A 20,678-nucleotide genomic window follows, 5' to 3' on the forward strand; every position below is an offset into this window, starting at 1 on the left:
CATGGTATAACTATTGGCTAATTGGCACAATCAAGCCCATTTTAACGGGGTTGTGCTATCAGCTGGGATGGCAAATTTCAGTAGAAGGCAGCAAACTGAGCCAGCAGTGAGATGCAGTGATTTGAGTGGTGCTGGGGCAAGAGTTTGTGGTGTTTTCTGGCTTTCCTGTGGGTCCTTGTAAATGCAAATGGGGCCACTGTGAATAAGGTTGTTGTGTGAGGGGTTCAAGTGAGTTTTGTGAGACTTTCCTACTAATTCTTATACTTCCATTGCTTTTATTTGCTATTACCTGCACTCAAGCAGAGATACAGGAAGCTGGTTTGGTGATACAGAGTCATGTGAACTCAAATCAGACTTTTTTGTTTTAGATTTCATGCTCTTTTATCGAGTTCATCCAGATTTTAGGTCCGGGTGGTGTTTTCCTTGATTCCATGTTGCTGAATGGGATGGATCTTCAGATTAGAAATGTTGGTGCCGCTTCAGCTCTGTGGCAAAGGTGGTTTTATTATATTAATTATTATATTAATACTTGGGTGGAGGTTCAGGCCCCATGTGTTTGATCTGGTGTTCAGATCCCATAAAAGCCCCACGGACACAAATTGGTGCTGGTGGCAGGAGGGAACCTGAGCATTTTCTGCACGCAAACCTGTTTTCCCTGCTAAAAAGCAGCTATTTGGGGATTTTTGGGGGGCTGTAGCGTGGAAGGTGGGTGGCTGCATGACCTCTGCCACGTGCCCTGAGCTCCAGCTCCTTCTTTGCAAGGCTGAGGGTGCGTAAATGTGTCAGCACGCTGCAGATGGCTGCTGGCATGGCCTCTGCTATTCCCCCCGTGCCTCCCTGCTGGCATAGGGGCTGCTGTCACCCACAAGCCCCTGGCTGCCCAGCAGAAGGTGGCCAAGTGTGGCACAAAGGACTGGTCACCGAGATGTGACCGTCCCCAGGTGATGGAGCGTGTTGGCACGGAGCCTGTGTAATGATTTAAAGTTGCTGAAGAGTTTGGTTTGCGTTTAGGAGGTGAAGTAAAGGTTGTCCCGGTGTGGGGCTGTGTCAAAAACTCAGCTGCTGGTCACACAGGGATGTCCCCTGCGGAGGGGACCAAGCCTGGGTTCTGCAAAGGGAACCTGGGGGTAGTGGGGTTTGTCGCCTCACTACAAGGTTTGGGCTCCTTGCTACAAGAAAGACCTTGAGGTGCTGGAGTGAGTTCAGAAAAGGGAACGGGGCCGGAGCACAAGTGTGATTGGGACCCCTGGGGAGGAACAGGGCTGTGGAGCTGGGGTGCGGTGACCCTGTGTTTCATGCTGGGTTTGGCTCAGAGCACCTGAGTCACCCTGGGGACGTGGGGGTGTCCCCTAACCTTTGCTGTGCCTCAGTTTCCCTCCTGTGAAAGGGGGTAACAGCCCCCAAAAGACCCTCAGTGCTTGGCTGAAAAGGTGAAATCCACCCCAAAGCAGCTGTTGGTCTGGGAGCCGTGGATCCTCACAGTGACCTGTCCCAGGCACAAATGGCCAAATTTATGGTCCCGATACCTGAGAAGCAGAACAGGCACAGTGGAAATTGAGTGAATGAAGTGTGTGTGTGCAATTAGGAGAGACCTTTTAAACACTGTGACAAGAGCCCGCACAGGGACCCTCAGTCTAATCAAAGCAACAGCAGTTCCTTTTTTAAGACGGGGGAGACTTTTGGGATACTTTGTCCACATAATGTTCCAATTTTAACTCCGCATCCCGGGATGTAATTGCTTTAAAAATACCCGGGGAGGGGGAGGATGCAAAGGGCACCCGGGGACCCGCGGCTGCTGGCGCGTCCCCACCAGCGCTCCGGGTGTCCCGCTGCGTCCCGAGGCCCCGGTTCACATTCCTGCTGCCGATCAGCTCCCAGATCTGCTTTCTGGCCGCTCAGCTAATGGTTATTCTGGTAAAGGGACTCTACCCGGGGTCCTGCAGGACTCCCTGCTCATCTGAGTGTGATCCGGCATCGGTCGCGGTGAGTTTTGGCGAGTGACCGCGAATGATGCGGTTTGGTTGGACGGGGCAGCTCTGCCGCTCTCGGTGCAGCGCAGCTCCGTGCGCCAAGTCCGGGAGATCTCATTTGAAAAACATCAGCTGGTTTTTTCATTACCAAACAAAATTTAGGGGGTTTTAGCCTTTCAGGACTGGGCGATGGTTTTTGTTTGCATTTCAACGTTGGAGCATGGTGGGCAGGTTCTGCCCCATCCCCACGCGCAAACTGAGCAAAAATGATGTTAATTCAGGAGATGGTGACACAAGTGCTGCAGTGGGATCCCTTGGGGTGACACTCTGCTTGTGAATTAAGGAAAATGGGGGTGCAGACAGGGCTGCCCCCCAACCCCGACTTTCACCTCAGGCTCAATGAACAGCTCGTGGAAAAAAACCTCCTGTTACTTTTTGCTAAATATAACTTTTCAGGGTGATGTTTGTTGTCACCTCCAAGGGAGCAAAACGGCTCCGGCGCCTCGGAGGTGCCAGAACCCGCTGAGATCGGGGCGTTCGCTGCACGTTAGGGGAGGACAGACCCGGGGGGGCTTTCTGGGGTCCCTCCTTGGAGTGGGACCCCCGTTCCCATCCATCGTGGAGCGTCTGCGCCCCCGCGGGGCCGCGGCCGGGGCTGCAGCGCCCGGTGCCGCCCCCGCCACGCTCCGGGCGCTTCAATTTTCGCTTTCCTGCAATTCCCGTTGAATTTCTCACCTGTGGAGGTGGTTGCCATCCCGGCTCTGCCTTGGGCCAACCTACAGGGCTGTCCGGGAGAGGGAAACAGGCGTTAAGCGACACGAGGAGTATCGCCTGGTGCTAGAAACTTGGAAGAAGTGGGGTGTTCCCTGCTCCAGCGGAACCTCCTAGGAATTGCTGCTCATGTCGTCTTGCCTAACGCGACTCCTTGCAGAGATGCAAACGCTGCTGCTTTTGCTCAGTCTTCCTCCATATCCAGCAGCATGGCACCTGTGCTGGGTTTTCCCATCTCGCCAGGTCCTTCTGTCCTCACGGTGGGTCTGTCCTTCCTCCCGCAGGCATGAAGCGACCGCTGAGCCCGTCTCCCAGCCCTGAGAGCGGGGTCCGGCTGGTGGAGGCAGCCAGCTGCCCGCCCGGCCAGCCCGAGCAGCGCATGAAACGGGAGAAGAAGCACCAGTCGTTCACCCTCTGCGAGGTCTGCAACATCCAGCTCAACTCGGCCACGCAGGCGCAGATCCACTACAACGGCAAGTCCCACCAGAAGCGCCTCAAGCAGCTCAACAAGGGCAAGATGCCGGCAACCCAAGGTAGGAGCCCACCCGTCAGGTTGAGGTTGCCCAAAGGTTGTCTTTGCTCTGGGAATGGCTGCTCCGCTGGATTTGTGGGATGTTTGGGAATGATGCGTTGTGTTCTTGGTGTCTGAGCTTCGGGGGCTTCCCCACCCCACTGGTGTTGCTGGTCTTCAAGTGGTTTTGGGACCTGAGAGCCCACGGTGCTGCGCTGGACAGATGGACACACGTGGGTCTGTCTGTGTGCAAGTGCGTTTGATGGTGCTCTGTGTCTTCATGAGCATCTTTTTGGGTTTCTGTAGATGACTTTCCATAGATGCAGATGGGATGAGCACATCCAAGGATGGGGTGGCTGTTGGTTTCTGGGTTCCTGGCCACCTGCTTTCCAGGTGCCACCATGTCCCTGTCCCTCCTGTTGCGTGCGTCTCCTGTAACTGTGGTGAGTTTGGCTGTTGTTGACTCAAAATGCTGGTCAGATCTTAGTGCTGAGGGTTAGAGATGGACCGCTACAAAGCTCTCGGATGACGTTTTCAGATATGGTTGAAGGTTTTGTTGGAAACTATGATCTGAAGAGAGCAGCTCAGCATCATCCCTGTGGCAGATTTGATGTCCGCTTGATGCTGCTATCACCTCTGGGAGGTGCAGAGCCGCGTATTAACCGGTGCAGCCCAAGGAAGGAGCGCATCCTCCCACGGCTGGGCAAAGTTTGACTGAACCAAATCTCTGCCTTCCTGCCTGTTTTCTTTCCCCAAATATCCCCCTTTGTTTTCTGAGGACGCTTTCTGAGGGTACAAGAAGGGTTGGTACTTATCTCCAGGGGCTGGGTGCTCCTGGCCCCTCATCCATCAGCCTGGCAGGGTGCTGGCACCCCCGCTTTGCTCTGCCCTCTGGGCCATTGGTTGGCATTTCCCTGGCTGGGAAATCTGCTGCAGATTTGCTTCTGCATCAAGGCAGGGAAACGTGCCCGCAAATGTCACCCTGCGACGACCAGCAGACCTTCGTTTGCAAGGGTTTGCGTGGTATTAACCGCAAAACAAGGGAGTTTGTGCTTCCCGGGGCTGGTGCAGATGTGTGTCCCCAACCTGGTGTCCAGGGTCAGCGCTTCCCCTGGGAGCCCATTTCTTTTTGATGGGGCTGTGCCCCCTGTGCCTGCTCCACGGGGAGGGGGAATCCAGGGGTGACCCCCTTTGAGCTGCAGGGAGCAGCCGACTCGTTAACTGCCCTCCTTTCCTTACACACTAATTACAAGGTGGATTAATGAGCTGAGGTCTCCAAAGCGCTTTGTAGCTAATTGATGCTTTTATGTGGTGTGAGGGTGATGAGAAGTCGAGGGGATGGGGAAAGGGCAGGAAAACGCTGGAATCCTGTAAAACAGCGCATTTGGTGCCAGCCCCTTGCTCCGGGCACCCTGAGCCTCCTCTGCCCTTCGCTGAGCTGTCCCCCAAGGAGCTGCTCTGGAGCCCGGTCCCGGTTTTGTCAGGAAATATTTGTTTAATAACATCTGAAGGCTTGGCAGGCAAATCCCCAATGCTTTTGCAAACAGCAAAGCAGCAGCGAATCGCAGGGTGGTGAAACCTGTGTTCATCCCCCCCGCTCAGGTCCTCTTTGCAGGATGGGTGCTCATGGCAGCATCACATACGTGTCCAATGTGTGGGGACCGAGGTGGCTGTGCTCGGTGTCACCAGTGCCCTCATTGCTGGGCTCACTGGTGGCTCCTGGTACATCTGGACTGGGGGGTCTGGGGTACAAACCCGGACCCGTCGCCCCCTTCCAGCACTTTCCATCCTGCTGAACACCCGATTTCCAGGGAAGTGCTGATGGGACCTGGCTCACAGCTGGGTCAGGAGGGTGCTTGTCCCCTGAAACCAGGAGGGTGCTGTGGTCAATGCCCTGGCAGACCCAGGGATCAGTCTGTATAAATACCTGCTCTTGCTAGAGCCGGGCCAGGCTGGAGCCATAAATTCCTATCATGGCAATGGTCACCCGTATGCCAAATCCTGCCCTCCCTGGTGGTGGTTTTATTTGAGCAAGGCCTGGGATATGCAAAGGAGCCGCTCTGTTTATCGTTTACTGACAGATGGAAATATTGCCTGCTATTTTAATGAGAACAGGGCCCATAAATTCCAGCCTGCAGCTTCCAGATTCTCCCCCCGGACCGGTCGTGGCTCAATGGGAGCCTGTCCAGGGATGCGTGTCCTACTGAGCCAAAGAATCCCGGAGCACGCGAGCGTGCTCTTTGTACATCTGCACCGTCCCTGACCTCGCCGGCGGCCGGGGCTCCAGCAGGCGGCCGGGGCTCCAGCAGGCGGCCGGGGCTCCAGCAGGCGGCCGGGGCTCCAGCAGGCGGCCGTGGCCCTGGGGCTTTGCTGCGCTGGCAGCCTCCTGCACGCCTTGCTCTGGTGTTCAAGGTGACGTTGGCTTCTGCTCGCGCAGGGCTGCGATTTGCTTATGTGGGGAAATTGCAGATGGCATCCGCTCCCCTCGTCCCTCCTGTCCCCCCCGTGGGGATGCGGGGCCGGTGCAGGACGCTGCTCCTGCCGCAGCCTCCGACCTTCTCCCCTGGTTGAAAATGTCATTCCCAGCTTTGTCACTGGCATCATTTCCTGAGGCGGGGGCACGTGGCTGTGCATCACAAATTAGGGCCAAGAACCGGTTGGTGTGATGAACACGTCCCCTCTGCACCGGTCACAGTGTGTGATGCCAGCACTGTGGCTGCTGTGTCACCTGTGCTGGGAGAGGGGCTGACCCCCCATAGCCGACCATCCCCTGCTGCTGAGAGCAGGGAGCAGCCCTTTGAGAGGAAACGGCCTCAAGTTGCACCAGGGGAGGTTGAGGTTGGATCTGGGGAACAATTTCTTCCCCAAAGGGCTGTGGGGCATTGAACAGGCTGCCCAGGGCAGTGCTGGAGTCACCATCCCTGGAGGGCTGGACAGACGGACCTGAGGTTCTCAGGACATGGGGCAGGGACAGGGGTGGGGGAACGGTTGAACTCCATGAGCTTGAGGGGCTTTTCCAACCGAAATGAGTCTGTGATTCTGGGGCACAAGGCATGGAGAGGGTGGGCAAACGTGTGTCTCAATGTGTCAGCGCTGGGGGAGCCCTGGGAGAAGAGGGGTTACTTTTTAAAGACTATGGGTTAAATCAAATAATTGAGTTAGACAAAGACGGGCTGTTCCTCTGAGCTGGAATCTCTGTCTCGCACTGACATCTAGAGCTACATCAAAGGCAGCTTTCGCAGACGCTGCTCGATCTCCCCCGTCCCCCCTCTGGCTTCGCTGGGTTATTTCTGCAAAGGCTGTAATCGCTCGCATTTCGCAGAGCAAAGCTGCGGAGGAGCTTAGCTGGCAAACAGATGTGATAATCAGTATCATTACAATTTATTAGCTCTGCGCCAGCAAGACCCCCCAACTTACAAACAAATTATTGTCCGTCAGGCATTTCCTTGCGAGGGAAAATCACAGATTCCTGTTGTCTCGTGTTGAATTGTGGTGCAGCAGCAATTAGGCACGGGATGTCCGCAGATGAAAGATGTTTTCATATTGCAGATGCCAGTTCAAATACAACTGGGTCAGGAGTGATTTAATTAGTGCCTGTGATTTTTGTTTCTCAAGGGTGCCCAAGTGAGCTCCGTTTGGCTCTGGGTGTCCCCGTGTGCCCACGACCAGGAGCTGGACCCCCCATTCTGGTGCTGAATGAGCAGAAATTGCTGTGTCTCCCCCCAAATGCAGAGTGGTGGCTTTTGTGCTGGTGCGAACTGCTGGGTGGGGACAGGGGACGAGGGTTTGCTGCCATCTGTTTTCTCCTGGGTGACCCCCAGGACTGCCCATTGCGGGGTGGGCTGAGCCAGGGCGTTTCAGGAATTCGCTCCCTTGCTGTCTCCCAAAAAAAGGCCTTTCCACCAGTGTCCCAAAAAAGTCACGGGATGTAAAGCGCAGCTCGTGCCGGCGTCCCCGGGCCCTGTCAGTCTGCATCTCGCTGAAGCGCAGCAGGGCGAGCTCTCTCCTTTGCAGCACGATTGTCCTGGCTTCCCGAGATCTGAACTGACAGCAGCTCCTGCCCCCTTGGCCAGGGATGGTGGGTGCTGGGGATGGTGGGTGCTGGGGATGGTGGGTGCTGGGGATGGTGGGTGCTGGGGACCGTGGGGAGGACACCCTGCCCAGGCATCCCTGGTGTAAGCGGGTCTGTGCAAACCCTGAACCCACCTCAAACCAACTTTCCTGGCCTTGGAGCTTCTCCTCGTGTTCAGATGGAGCCTCCTGTGTTTCAGTCTGTGCCCGTTGCCCCTCACCCTGGTGCTGGGCACCACTGAACAGAGTCTGGTCCATCCTGACACCCACCCTGAGATATTGATCATTGATCACATCCCTCTCAGCTTCTCTTCCCCAGCTCAACAGCCTCAGCTCTCTCAGCCTTTTCTCATCAGATGCTCCAGACCCCTCAGCATCTTCGTGTCCCTCCCTGGACTCCCTCCAGCAATTCCTTGTTAAACTGGGGGCCCTGGTGGCATTGTGTACCCAGACGGTCTCCAGGGCTGCCCAGTGCCGTCCCCACCCGCTCGGCAGCACCGCACAGAAATAACAGCCCCTTGCGAAGGGGGAGACCCCGGTTTCCCCAATCAGCCGCTGAAATGTCTGTCTGTGCGTGTTTGCAGAGCAGAAAGCTTTGAGATGAGCAGAGAAATCGGTGTGACAGCTTCAGCATCGCTGGGTCCACAGCAGAGGGAGGGGATGGGGCCCCCCCGCGAGGGGACGTGGGGACCCCATGGGAGCCTGTGCTGCTGTGGATCAGGCAGGGGTTGGTCGTGCTCTGTTATATGATAGTTTGTGTTTGAGGGACCTTCCCAGTGCCACCATGAGCAGGGGCATCTTCACCAGCTCAGGGTGCTCAGAGCCCCGTCCAGCCTGGCCTGGGATGTCTCCAGGGATGGTTCATCCACCACCTCTCTGGGAACCTGGGCCAGGCTCTCACCACCCTCAGGGCCAACAATTCCTTCCTCATGTCTCGTATGAGCTGGACAGTGGTGCACGATCCTGCTCTGGGTGCTCCGGCATAGAACAGGATCGCAGGATTCTATTCTATCTGGAGGTAGCTGCAGGGAGCGTTTTGTCCTGCTGCTCTCTGCTGTCGGAGCCCTTCAGCTCTTAATTACCAAGGAAATGGGTGCCAATTTAGTTTTTTCTTCACTTCGTGTTATGCACGGCATCCTTTAATTGTCTTTAATAAACAGGGTGATGCTCAGTGGTGCTTTGTCAGCCATCAGATCCAATGTATTGATTAAAATATGCAAACATGCAGCATTATATGGGGTGCAGGAGCCACGTTGCTGGTTGGGTTGGGCCATCCCGGAACCCAGGGCAGGGACGTAATCCCCGAGGATGCTGATGCACCAGGGTCTCCTGAAACTGCCCCCAGCAGATCTATGCCCCTGTGTGTTAAAGGGTCTTGAGTACAGACGCTGCACCTCCCTATGTATTAATTGATAATCTTATGGCCAAATGGTAGCGGGGTTCGTATTTTAAGGCTTCTGTAGATTTAGCGAAGGACAAGCATACGGAGTCATCCTGCTCGGCTGCTCCCTTCAGCTGCGAGCAAAGATGATTAAAAATAGCTTTTCAGCTCAGATTTGAGTAACCTGGGATCTCAGTGGGGGAAATGGAATGGTTTTTCGTGTCTTCAAGATGTTTGCTGGGATCAGGTGCCGTTCGGAGGAGCGCGGTTGTGTAATTGGACATTTTGCCTTCTCTCTGTTTATTCCCAGGCTTCTCCTGTCCCCATTTGGGGACAGGGATGTCCCTCGAGGCTCCTGCTGGGGGTGGGTGCTGTGCAGAGCTGGGGGGGTGGAATTCACCCCCATCACTGGGAGCTGGCAGAAAATCTCAGTTCTGTTAAATAAACCTCTTGCAAAAGCCGTTTTGCATGGGGGGAAAAGGCCCCGTGGGCTCCGTGCGAGCCCAAACCTTCCCCTTGGCGCGTTAGGCTGGTGCCAGCCCAGTAATCCGGAGAAAACTGCTCCCTTTGTAAATCCACTGAAAATACCCCATTAACTTGCTCTCCGTCTGAAAAGCCCGGGTATTCAGCTTATCACAGACTAATAACTGTATCATAATTAATCTCTGATTTTTATTGAGTCGGTAACTTCCAATAGAACCAATGAATTGATCAGCTGTGATTACCCCCCCGGCTCTGCCCGTGCAGGTTGTTGTGTGATGCTGGGGAGCCTGGGCTGATGCTCCGGCTGCATCCGTGGGAAGGGGTTGCTTTAAAAACTAAGAGACCAAGCCAAAAGATGCCGCTGGATTGTCTCCTGAGTATTGAAATGGCTTTGACCTTCACCAGGTGCTTCTTGGGGGGGGTGCAGGTTCACCCGCTGAGGATGGGGCACCACTTGGGAGCTTTGGTCCCACCGCCCCATCCTGTGCTTGGCTGCGTGGATGATTCCTCCTCTGATAACGTGCCAGACTAATTTTTAGTGCTGATTCTTCTTTTCCCCCCTCTTTTCTCCATCAAAAAGCTACGATTGTCCCTGGCAGTTGGGATAAAGGGGTTTAGTCCTTGGATTCCCAGGAGGACGCAGCAGCCGTTCCCCTGTGTCTGTCTCGCTGTTCTGCTGCTGCCCAGGCTGGGATTAGCTGCTTAGGATGAGCTTTGGGAAACCCATTGGTTTAAATCACAGCTTGGGGTGCTCAGGGGTCCTTGGTTGAGCCTTCTGGGGGGTTGTTTGTGCCATGTGGGTGCTGGGCTGTGGATGTGGGGCCATAACGTGGCAATCGGGGGGGTAAGGGCTGCGTTTGGCACTGGGTGCTGCTGAGATGCAGAGCCAGGGAGGCAGAAGCTGTGCTGTGTACAGAGGTGGCGATTTTTTTCCCCCAAATCGTGAGGAAATTGCCTCATGTTATTTTTAAGCACCCTATTTGGCGAGCCAGTTATCCTTAATCTTGGATTTTGCTGTAATTTTCTTCTATTTGGTTTGCTATCAAGTTGCAACAATAGCGTTTTATGGCCACTTAGCTCAGGCATGCACCACACGTGATCTTAATTAGAAGCGGATTAAGAGCGATGGGGAACATGCCGTCATGGAGCATTTCACAGTTTCCCATGTAGCATCCGCTTGGCAGATTTGGAAGAGGAAAGCCTGGGATTTATTTTAAGTGTGTGTGCGGGGAGAAATGGTAAAAGCAGCAGTGAACCGTGAGTGTGTCCCAGTGGCCGCTGAACCGCATCCCAGCCTGGTGGGGACTTTCCTGGGGGGGGCTGAGGTATCATCCCAAAAATCACCAGGGCTGGATGGATGAGGGGGACCAGGGTGGGGTGGCAGGGGTCTGATGAGCAGCAAGGCTGGGAACTCAGCTCATCTCCCCCATCTCCAGCTCTGGGTCCCTCTTGGTGCCCGATGCACATCGGTCGCTTCTCTACATGCGTGTGCACACACATGTGTTGCTCTCCCAGGGAAGAGATGGGGGAATAAGGGTTTAAAAACCAGAAAACGGGGAGGCGAGGTGGGTAGGACTGAGCTGGACGAGCGCGAGCGGAGGTTTGTGGGTAGTGTAAAGCTGTCACTGTGATTTAGGGCCGGCGGGTTGAACTGTCTTATGTTCGCAGACAGTAAGTCGTAAGCAATATACAATTTTCTCTGAAGAGATGATCTCCCCTCGTCATGCTTTATGCCGCCCTTCCTGCACTGATCTCTCCTTTCCGTAACCCCGCGGTGTCGCGCCGTGGCCGTGCAGAGGGAGAGAAACCGGGTTCTGGCAATTGGAGAGATGGGAACAGCCCCGGAGGTTGGGGATGAGCTGTGGTCTCGGTGCTCAGCTCCATCACACGGGTGCTTGGAGCCACGTTTTGCTGTGCAAGGGCTGCGATGGAGGGTCCGTGATGTTCGACGGCTGTGCATGGAGCCCATGGCGGGGTGTTATGCTCTGTTAGAGCAGGGCTGTGTTTAACAGCATTTAATCATTTTAATTAGTTTTTATTCCTTTCTTTTGCCTCCACGTTGTTGCCGATTTTGAAAACGCGCGCACGCAACGCTGCTCCGCTTCACCTTTGGTATTTGCTGCGGCCGTAGATTTGTGAGGAATAGTTGCATTGATTTTTAGCAGCGCCGTGCCAGCGGGAGCGTCTCGGGCGCCCTGCACCGCGGCGCTGGAGCGCATTGCCCACCCCGGCAGTGACACGTCCCCGAGAGCCCCCCCGGGGACACAGAGCTGAGCGGGGACCTCACGGGTGAGACCCGAGCCGGTGTCACCCCCTGGGTAATCGCACATCGAGGAGATTTTGGGTAGCTGGTTGCCATAGCAACCCCCAGATGTGCTGGTATAGGGGCTCAGGGTGCCCTGTGCCCATAGGGGTGGGAATCTCTGCTGGTTGAGCTCAGGATTTCACACCGAGCCCAGGGCATGGGATCCATGCAAAGCGTTTCCTCGCATGCTCAAGTTGTGGTTGCAGGTGAAATCCTCTGTTCTGCTTTGTTTTTCCTAGGAGGGGCCTCCTAAACGAGGTGGAAAATATTACACCCTCTCTTTCTCTCTCTGCAACCATTTACAGGTGTAATTTCCATCCCTTTTCCCTGATAATTGAATATTTTTTAGGTCATGCAGTTTCTCCACCCTATTTGCAGGGCCTGTCCTGGATGCCTTTGTAATTAGACATCATCTCCCTGGGAAAGATGATTAACGCGGGAGCGCAGCCCCGGATCTCGCTCGTCCTTGAGGCTCCTTGTGGGCATCCAGCCTTGGGGACGCTGAGTCCTGTCCTTTTGGGGGGTGACAATAGATAGAGCAGCCCTTGTTTAGTGTCCCCAAACCTGGGGACACAGTGGGCATCCCCTGCAGTGACACCCAGGCGCCAGTTATTAGGATTTGGAGAATCCACATCTAAGCGATTTTAAGCTGCTTTTTTGTTTGGATTCTTACTAAACCGAGGGGGAAATGATGTTTTAATGCTTCGCTCTGCAACAAAAAGGCCTTGAATGGAGGAGTTTCCATCCTGGTTTAAAGCTGAGGCTTCGCACAGGAGCTGGGATTAATGAAAGGGCAATGTTGTTCTGAAACGGCGAAGATTAAAGTGGCCCAGGGAAGAAAAGCCGAGGTGTTTGGCTGTTATCCTGGCTCTTAGCAACACGATGGGACCCGACCTTCCCTTCCTGGGGAAAACGGAGGTTAAACCCCAGCTGCTGGCTGGGGCTGCATTCTGTGTGTGTCCCCCGGGGACACCCAGCACCGAGGTCCCCAACTTGATGTGGGTAAACGCATCATTAGCTCCCTTGGTTTGCTCTTTTTGTTGTTTTTTAACGCATGAAAGCGGAAATCTGGAAGAACTAATTAAAAATGAGGCCGCTCTGAGCTGATCAGGGTGGGCATCTGCCCACGGACTTGATGGTTTGGACAGGGACTCTGTTTATCGAGGGGGGGTTGTGGGGGGAACGTGAGCCACAAACCCCATCCTCTTTGTGCTGGAACCCCCCCAGGGGAGGATTCAGCCTTTAAAATGTGTTATCTTAATCCTGAGCAAACTCGGGAGCAGGAAAGGTCAGCGCCCGCCTTCCCGGCCTGGTGGGGATGAACCGCCGGCGGCTGCGCCTTCTGCTTCTGCTGGGGCTCAGGTTACCGAGCAGAAGAAAACCGATACACGTCCTCCAGGTGTATCAGTCTTGATCCTATCTGGCATCTTTCACCCCCAAATTATACCCTAAATCTTTAGTCAGCCAGAAAGGCTCTGGAAAGCTTGGCAGACTGGGAGGGTTGGGGAGGCATCCTCATGTTTTCTTATTCCTGTGTCTCATTTATTGATGTGTGTGCTTGCCCAATTCTGGTTGCTGTTTGCCAGGTTGCTTTTGGAGTCTAAGGCTGGGGAGAGCCTGCCCTGCTCACCTCCCAGCCAGCGAGGATTTTAACGGTGCCATCGATAGGTTTCAGAGTAAACGCTCTGTCGTGGTTCCTGGAGCCTGTCCTCACAAAGGACCTAGTGAATCGGTGGCATTAGGGACAGACAGTGCCCAAACCGGACCTGTTGGGTGACAGCTGGACCTGTTCTGCTTCCTGAGCTCCCCCCACCCCCCTGCCCTCCCTTTCCCTTTGAGCCGCTGCTGCAGGCGCAGCTTGAGCAGACTTGCCTGAGCAAGCCCGGCTCTACGCGGGTGTAGGCGAACGCTCCCCCGCCGACTGCGTGCTCAGGATTTGCCGGTTGATGAGTGCTGGGGGTTGTGGCCGTGCCAGGGCAGGCAGACTCCAGTCTGTGCGAGACATGAGGAAGGAATTGTTGGCCCTGAGGGTGGTGAGAGCCTGGCCCAGGTTCCCAGAGAGGTGGTGGATGAACCATCCCTGGAGACATCCCAGGCCAGGCTGGACGGGGCTCTGAGCACCCTGAGCTGGTGAAGATGTCCCTGCTCACAGCAGGGGGGGCACTTGGGGAGCTGGGAAGCTCCTTCAACCCAAACCATCCTGTGTTTTGCAAAGAAATCTCTGGTTTCATCACCATTCTGCCATAAGATCCTGAGTTTCGTTAACAACCCATGTCAAAAAGCAGCAATCCCAGGGCAGTGCAGCATCTGATGCAATAACGCCTGTTGGCTGGTAGTGCCTCCCACGGTGTTACGCAGGGATGGTAAACCCGGTGGTCATGGGCATCCCGGTGCCCTTTACAGGTTCCAGTGGCAGCGCTCGGCAGCGGCAGCTCCATCCCACAGATGATGATGTGGGAAGAAGCAGCCGTGGGGTTTGCCCCCCTGGGCGTGGGGCGGCTGGTGATGCTCCTGGGAGGGCAGTGGGGTTTTGTGCTGCCGCGTGTGCCAGCGCTGGGGTCCGCGTACAAATATAGCAAATTATGCACCGTTCGGACCCACGCGGTGGGAAATTCCAGCGATGGGCTGCGGGAGGCGTTAATGGCAGGGGTCTGTAATCAGCACCTGCAATTAGCCGCTGCTCCAGCTGGCCACAAAGGCTCGGCCATAAAACACCCCATCCCACGCTGCCGTTCCTCACTCCCACCCCTCTACCGCTTTCGGCCGCGGTGATGCCAGCGGGGACCTGCAGCCCCTGGGGATAAACTCAGCACCAGCTGGAGCAGGGAGATAATTTATTGATGAAATAGTTTCGCAGAACTGGTCAGGGTTGGGGGTGAGGGTGGGTGGAGGATGGAGTGGGGGTTCAGGGCTGTACATCGGTCCTTGCTCGTTGGGCTGGAGCTCTGGGGATGCCAAAGCTCTCCTGGGGAAGGGAGAACAGCCCCCGGATGGCTGTCAGCCCCCCGATGGCTGTCAGCCCCCCGCTCCTCCTGGTCTTTACACCTCCGCGCTCCCCTCCGCTTGACGCTCGCTTGCAGTAACACCAAACTGCTGATGACATTAAACAAATTAATATCGGGTTTAAATAGCCTGCTGGGAGGCTGGTAACAGGCGGCGCGGGGCCCAGCTGTCAATCCCAGATTAGTGAGTGCCCGGGCTAAACTTACTGTTGCTGCTAACGACCCCAAAAGCAATAAATCCCCGGTGCGGGGGGCGCGTGTCCCCGCCGCGTCGGTCCTGCTTGGGGCTTTGCTGGTGATGCTCCGGTGCCAAACCCTGGGTGGGTTTTTGGAGAAGGATGTGCGGGAGGGGTGCCCTGACCTGGCAGCAGCGAGCGGGGGGACCCTGATGGCTTTGGGTGCTTTTTGAAGCACCAAAGTGTTGGAATTTACCCCAAAAGTGCCTGATCTGGCTGTGGTGCCTGGGAAGGGACTTTGGCCTCTGGTGGTTTCCATCTTTGTTTTGGCTCTGCTAGGGGCTGAAGGGGTTCCTGCCGCTTTGAATTGTTTGACTTGAGGGAAGTATTTGAATCCCTGTCCTCATCTCTTTTGAGGGGGAGATGATTGTTTCCTCTCGTCATAAGCAGGTTTTTCATCATATCCCTCTTTAAAAGACACCTTGCAATCAAGTCATGAAACTTGAGGCCAAAAATTCAGCGTGGCGAGCGTGCCGTTCTGGGGCATCCAGCTGCCTCAGCCTTTGCTGGTGAAGATGATGGGGAGGGCAGCAAACCCTGGGCTCTGGGTTTACACCAAACTCCAACCATGGGCAGCTGGGGTGAGCTCCCCAACACGGGTGGGCTGTTCCCATTCACCATTGTCACCCTGCGAGGTGACACCGCAGCTGGATCAGAGTGCATGTTCCAGGGTGGGGGTCGAGCCCCTTTCCCCATGGGGCCGCAGGTTGTCTGGTACCCGATGGATGCTCCAGGGCTGGCTGGGAGGTTTGTACCTCCCTCAAGATAGTGGAAAAGGGGATGAGTTCACGCTGCTGCTCTTGGGCAAGCACCAACGTCTCGGTTGTGAACCCCGAAAGCTGAGGTGACCAGAACACACACTGGGGTGTGCAGGATGCGCTCGGCTTCCCAGGCAAACGGAGCTCATGCAGTTCAGAGGGATGTCGGTGCACCCCGCACCGTGGGAGGGTTTTGGGGAGCCTTTCCCAGGGGGGTCAGCGTGGGTGGCTGCTGTGGCTATTCCCCCTCCATAAGCAAACCCCGTGCTGGAGGCTCAGCGTAGGGACACCTCTGCAGGCACAGCCACCCCAAAACAGTCCTTTTAGAGGGGGGTCTGGGGCACTCAGGTTTTTGGGGTGCAGACGAAACCAGTGTGGGCTCCCCGCTCCAACTTTGCTTTGGCAGCCCCGGCGTTCGCTCCGCGCCGCGCTCGGGAAGAAAAAGCCGCTTGTGCTGTGCCGGGGGGGGGACACAAGGAGGGCGGGGAGCCAGTCCCTGCGCTTCTCCCCCTCCTCCCCTTGCCATGTGAATCCCCGGCACCTCCGGCTGCTTTTTCCCCGGCGGGGCCGAGGCGGGGCCGGACGCGGGGGCTCGGGGTTCGGAGCTGCGCATTGGGGGGTGCGGGGGGAGCCCGCCCTGCCCTGCCCGCCCCTGCCCGCAGCCCAGCCGGCCGAGCGGGAGGAACCAGCAGCGCCGAGACGAGGCAGCCGGATCCAAGATGCTTCTAGGTGGGTGAAACGCAACTTTGCTTCTCACGCACCGCGGGAGCAGCTGCTCAGCCGCATCGCCCCCCATCATCCCCATTGCTCCCCATTGCTCCCCGCTCCTGTTACTCCGCAGAAAAGGCGTTCGCGGCGGTCGCTGCTGCGTTGGGTGCAGCTCAGTGCATCGCGCAGAGCTCCGGGGTTTGGCTGTGGGAAGGGGGTCCGGAGGGGGGCAAGGTCCGGGGCGCTCGCCCCATTGCTGTCCCGGGGCTGTCCCTGTCTGCACGGGCGCGATCGGAGCGTTCTGCGGGCTGCCGGCTTCTGCTGAGTTACATGAGCTTGAGAAAATGGAAACAAATCGCCGAACGAGTTGTTCTGGAAAGCAAAGAAAGAGAAACGTGTCGAATTGTTATCTTCTGTGTAGCTCTTCTGAGGTTATGGGGAGGGAGGTGTTTTTTCTCCCCTTTGCTATTTTGACTATGGGCTTAACTCTTAATAGTGAAAAACTGAGGTGGATTATTTACTGCAAGGAGGGAGCTCCAAAAATTATGTGGTGCTTAAGGAGTCCGGGCTCGGGAGCAAGGGGTCGGTAACAGACTCAGCATGGAGCACAAATCCTGATTCACCTGTGGGGTCCCCATGCTGCCCCCCTCACGGTTTGCACGCTAAATTACCCTCATGAGATTTTCTTTTCTCTGAGCAAACCAGGTCGTTACGGTTCCCTATTACCATCCTGCCCAAAAACCCATTTAAAGAGCTGTGCTTTTTATTGCCATCAACTAAACCGCGTACCGTACACCCACAAAATGGTCCCTCCCAGCCCAGGCACACATGCAGTCTGTTTCTTCAGCTCCCAGCCTGCTAATCCTAATTACTTACGGGATTCAAGCTGAGTTGGAATCACTGCATCTTATTGATTTTGCTCCCAGGGCTGCAAAAAGAGGAAGAAACAGGTTTTGCGCTGACACGGCTTTATTTTGTCCTTGCTCTTCATTTGGGGGTCAGCCCCGATTTGTGTTTCTGTGCACCCGCCATGCGAATGTTTGATGCTTTTTGTGTGAAACGGGGCTCGGGGGGAGAGCGAGGGGCAGCGTCTGTGCGGGGAAGAGCTGCCGGGGGGGGCTTTGCCACCGGCTTTGCCTGTTTTGGGCTCACGGAGCTGCGGCAGCAACCGGAGCGTAACGGCGCTCTCACCGCTTCACGGGAGGCTTTGGGGCTGGTGATTTCAGTGCTTCAGTTCTCATTGGCATTAACTTTCCGGCAGGATGCTGGGGATGGAGCGTTGATGCTCCGGGCAGCGCTGGGGGGTCCGGCAGGCGCTGGTTTTCTCCACGCGTGCACACACGTGTGGTGTTCACATACGTGTGAGCGCGTGTGCGTCTACATGTTGACGCACGCTCCTTTTGCTATGGTACCGTGTCGCCTGCGTGTGCTTGTTGGTGCAAAACTGGATCCGCTTGCTGGTGCAAAACTGGATCCGCTTGCTGGTGCAAAACTGGACCCTTGCTGGTGCAAAACTGGACGCGGGTGTTATTGAACCGATGGCTCCTCGGAGGTGCTTGTCAGCTGTCTCCCGTGGGTCGCTTTAATTGTTCTAATAGTTTGAAACACAAGCTTTCCTCCATGAGCTGCCTATTGCTTGCGTCTCTAGAATGCGTAACAGGATATTTATCTGGAATACTCATCGGGCAAAGCAGGTTGAAAAAGAAAATTGCCCCCCTAAGCTTGCTCGTGATCCCAAACATGTGGGAAATGCTGTAAAGCCACTAAAGCTGCAATTTTGAACCCGCTGGCAACCTTTGTACCCCGGATTGTGGCGCTTTGGGTAGCGAAACGTGGCGGTTGGAGGGTGCTTGTGCCACGGCTGTTCCCCAGGAGCGTTAAACATCCTCTGCCCCTGTGTTTTAACTCAATAATGGGAGCTGGGTGACCTGGTTCTGTCCCCGTCACAGCGCAAACCCACGGTGGGCAGCGCAGGGTGGGACCGCGCGTGGGTCCTGATGCTGCTGTGGGTTTGCTGCTGTTAATTAGCTGTTTAATGAAGCTTCCTATCCTCTCTGTCATCGTTGGGGTTAATGGAGAGGGGAGCGTGTTCCCACTCAAACGCTTGGTTTGCTTTGGGGCTCCTCCATCAGATACAGGGACTAAGCTTTCCCGAAGGTTGTTTTGGGTGAATTTCCCTGTAAATGCAGAAGTTGTTTTCATTGCCAGGGGCTTTCTGTGCAAAATGTCCTGGGGGAAACATCTGTCCCTTGGTTTCAACTGCGAGCGACACCCGGGGGGGGCACTGGGGGCTCTGGGCTCCTCCGGCAGCCTCAGCCTCCCCTTCGCAGTATTTTTAGACCGAGCTGTCATCTAATCTTGACCTCCAGTGTGATGTGGGCTAGAAAATATCCCTGCCTCTCCAGCATCAAGCCATGGGTAAAACGCTCAATTTTAGTATGGGTTCTTTTTAAGCCGTTCCCAGTTAGGCTTCACCTCGCTGTGCAATGGGTTGCTAGCAGGTATTTGGAGGAAAAGCAAACTTTTTGGAAGTTTCTGTGGGGCCGGTGCTCCCCGTTGGCTGCGCTACCGGCACGGGCGCTTTGATGGTCCATTCCAGCACCCGCCTGATGTCCCGAAACTCATCGTGACCGCAGGGGGTGGGCATTTAGCAGAGCACTTTTCTTGCCTTTTCTGAGCGGGATATTGGGGCGTGTGGGCTGGCTCTCCCACTCTCCTCCGAAGCGGTTATAATAGCGCGGCCCTGAGTAGGAGTGGCGGAAATTACAATGAAATGCTAGCGGTAGGAAATAAAAATCTAATTAAAAAATAATGACAGATGTGTGTGTGCTTCCAAACCCTGGGTATGACCATCCTGGCCCCGGGGCGGCCGGGATTCTGCAGCTGTCGGTGCGAATGCAACGGGCGCTGCGCTCGGAGCTCCGGGAACCAACGTTGGGAGCAGAAAGCAGGCAAGGGGTGCAAAGGGATTTGATCTTTATAAAGCTTAGAGGGTGAGGAATATGTAAATAAGGGATTGAAAGTCCTCTCAGCCCCCTGGGACTTGTGTCCCCCGCAAAGTGTGAGTTGGGGTCTCTGCAAGTGGGGTGATTCCCTTTCCACCCGTGGTTTCTGTGCTGGGGGGACGCTGGGGACACTGTCATGTTGCGGTGGTTTGGGTGTCACTGTGGTGGTCTGTGCACGCCCAGGATGGCAGCGCTGAGAGGGGGCTGTCACCAGCCTCTGCCACTGACCTGCTGGTGGCCCTGGTCATGTCACCTATCCTCCCTGAGCCCATCTGTCCCCTTGTGCCCGTGCTCGGCCCTCTGGGGACCCGGTGCCCGGGGAAGGGCGAGCGCAGCCCCGCTGTGCGAGGGAGGCACCTGCCTCCAGGTGCTTCAATAATAGAAATCATTAATTTTCCCTGCTAACGGGGGAAACGCTGCGCTGTGAAAAATGTGTGTTGGCTTCGAGGCAATTCAAAAGGCTGGTAGAGACGGGAGCCCCTTAATTTGTTCCAAATTGGTTATTTCACTGGAACAGTGAGAAAGCATCAATTTGAGTATCTTTTTTTTTTTTTTGCTTTTCATTTCTGTCAGTCGCTCCCTGGCTGTAATGAATTGGACTCGGCTGTAATTTTTATGATTTAAACGGTGCCCAGAATAAAGGCTGAACTAATCTGGGCTCCCGTCTCCCCTCCGAGCTCTCCGTGTTTTGGGAGGGCCCTGATCTCCCTGTCCCTCACCCCTAGGGAGAAGGCGATGGTGGGGAGGGGGGCAGGCAGGGTTTGGGGTGCGGAGCCCAGATCAGAGTTCAGCACTCGCTGCCTCCTTTCTGTCACCACCCGGGGTCAGGATCAGCCCAGGTCCTTTCCCGGCTCCTCGGGACCTGTGGTGGAGATGAACGAGGTCTTGGCTGGGCTGTGTGAGCCCCCACTGTGGTGCGGGGGATGCTGAACCGGCCCGGGGCTCTGCAAGGTGTCTGCAGTGCTAAATGCTGATTTTTCACATCATTAGTTGACAGATGGGGGAGAGTCGGGAATTAAAACCCAAGGGGAGGTGGGCTCGATGCTTGTGGACGTGGGGAGGAAAAGAGGCTTGAAGGAACAAGATCCACATCCAGTTTTGCTCCTGAGGAATCATTTATGTTATCGGTTGTGCAGAATTCGGGCTCCCTGCAGCTCCCGGGTGCTGGATGCAGCCAAACTGCCTTTGGAGGACCAGATGCATCAGCTGGGAGGGAGCCCAGGCTGGGATGTGACCTTGTCTCTGCTTCTGCTCTCGCTCCTCAATAGAAAGGCTTTACCCTTCCCAGCTGCTGCATCGCGGGAAGTAAACCGGCCCCGTCTCTGATGGGAAGAGCTTTAGCCCGGAGCTGGGGTTGCTGGTGGGGGGGTGAACGAGCACTGTGCCCCCCTGCGCAGCCCAGACGAGCGATCCTGTTTGCGGCCATGCCCTGCGGTTTGCAGGGATGTCAGCTGAGTTTATTTCAAGGCTTCTTCCC

At 55.7% G+C, this 20,678-nt stretch overlaps 1 protein-coding gene across 4 annotated transcripts in view; it reads left to right on the forward strand.

Moving 5' to 3' along the window:
- Positions 1-20,678, forward strand: part of ZNF385C (zinc finger protein 385C) — a 62,543-nt gene that overhangs the window by 14,266 nt on the left and 27,599 nt on the right. For 2 of the 4 annotated variants that reach the window (XM_065856359.2, XM_071798229.1), the window contains exon 2: positions 3,026-3,274. In XM_065856359.2, coding sequence (XP_065712431.2) covers positions 3,026-3,274 — 249 coding nt within the window. Of the gene's footprint in view, positions 1-3,025; positions 3,275-16,099; positions 16,218-20,678 lie in introns of those variants that run through there. The other 2 variants (XM_071798231.1, XM_071798230.1) reach the window with 2 other exon arrangements.

Source organism: Patagioenas fasciata, chromosome 22 (genome assembly GCF_037038585.1).
Source record: "Patagioenas fasciata isolate bPatFas1 chromosome 22, bPatFas1.hap1, whole genome shotgun sequence".
Classification (NCBI taxonomy): Eukaryota; Metazoa; Chordata; class Aves; order Columbiformes; family Columbidae; genus Patagioenas; species Patagioenas fasciata.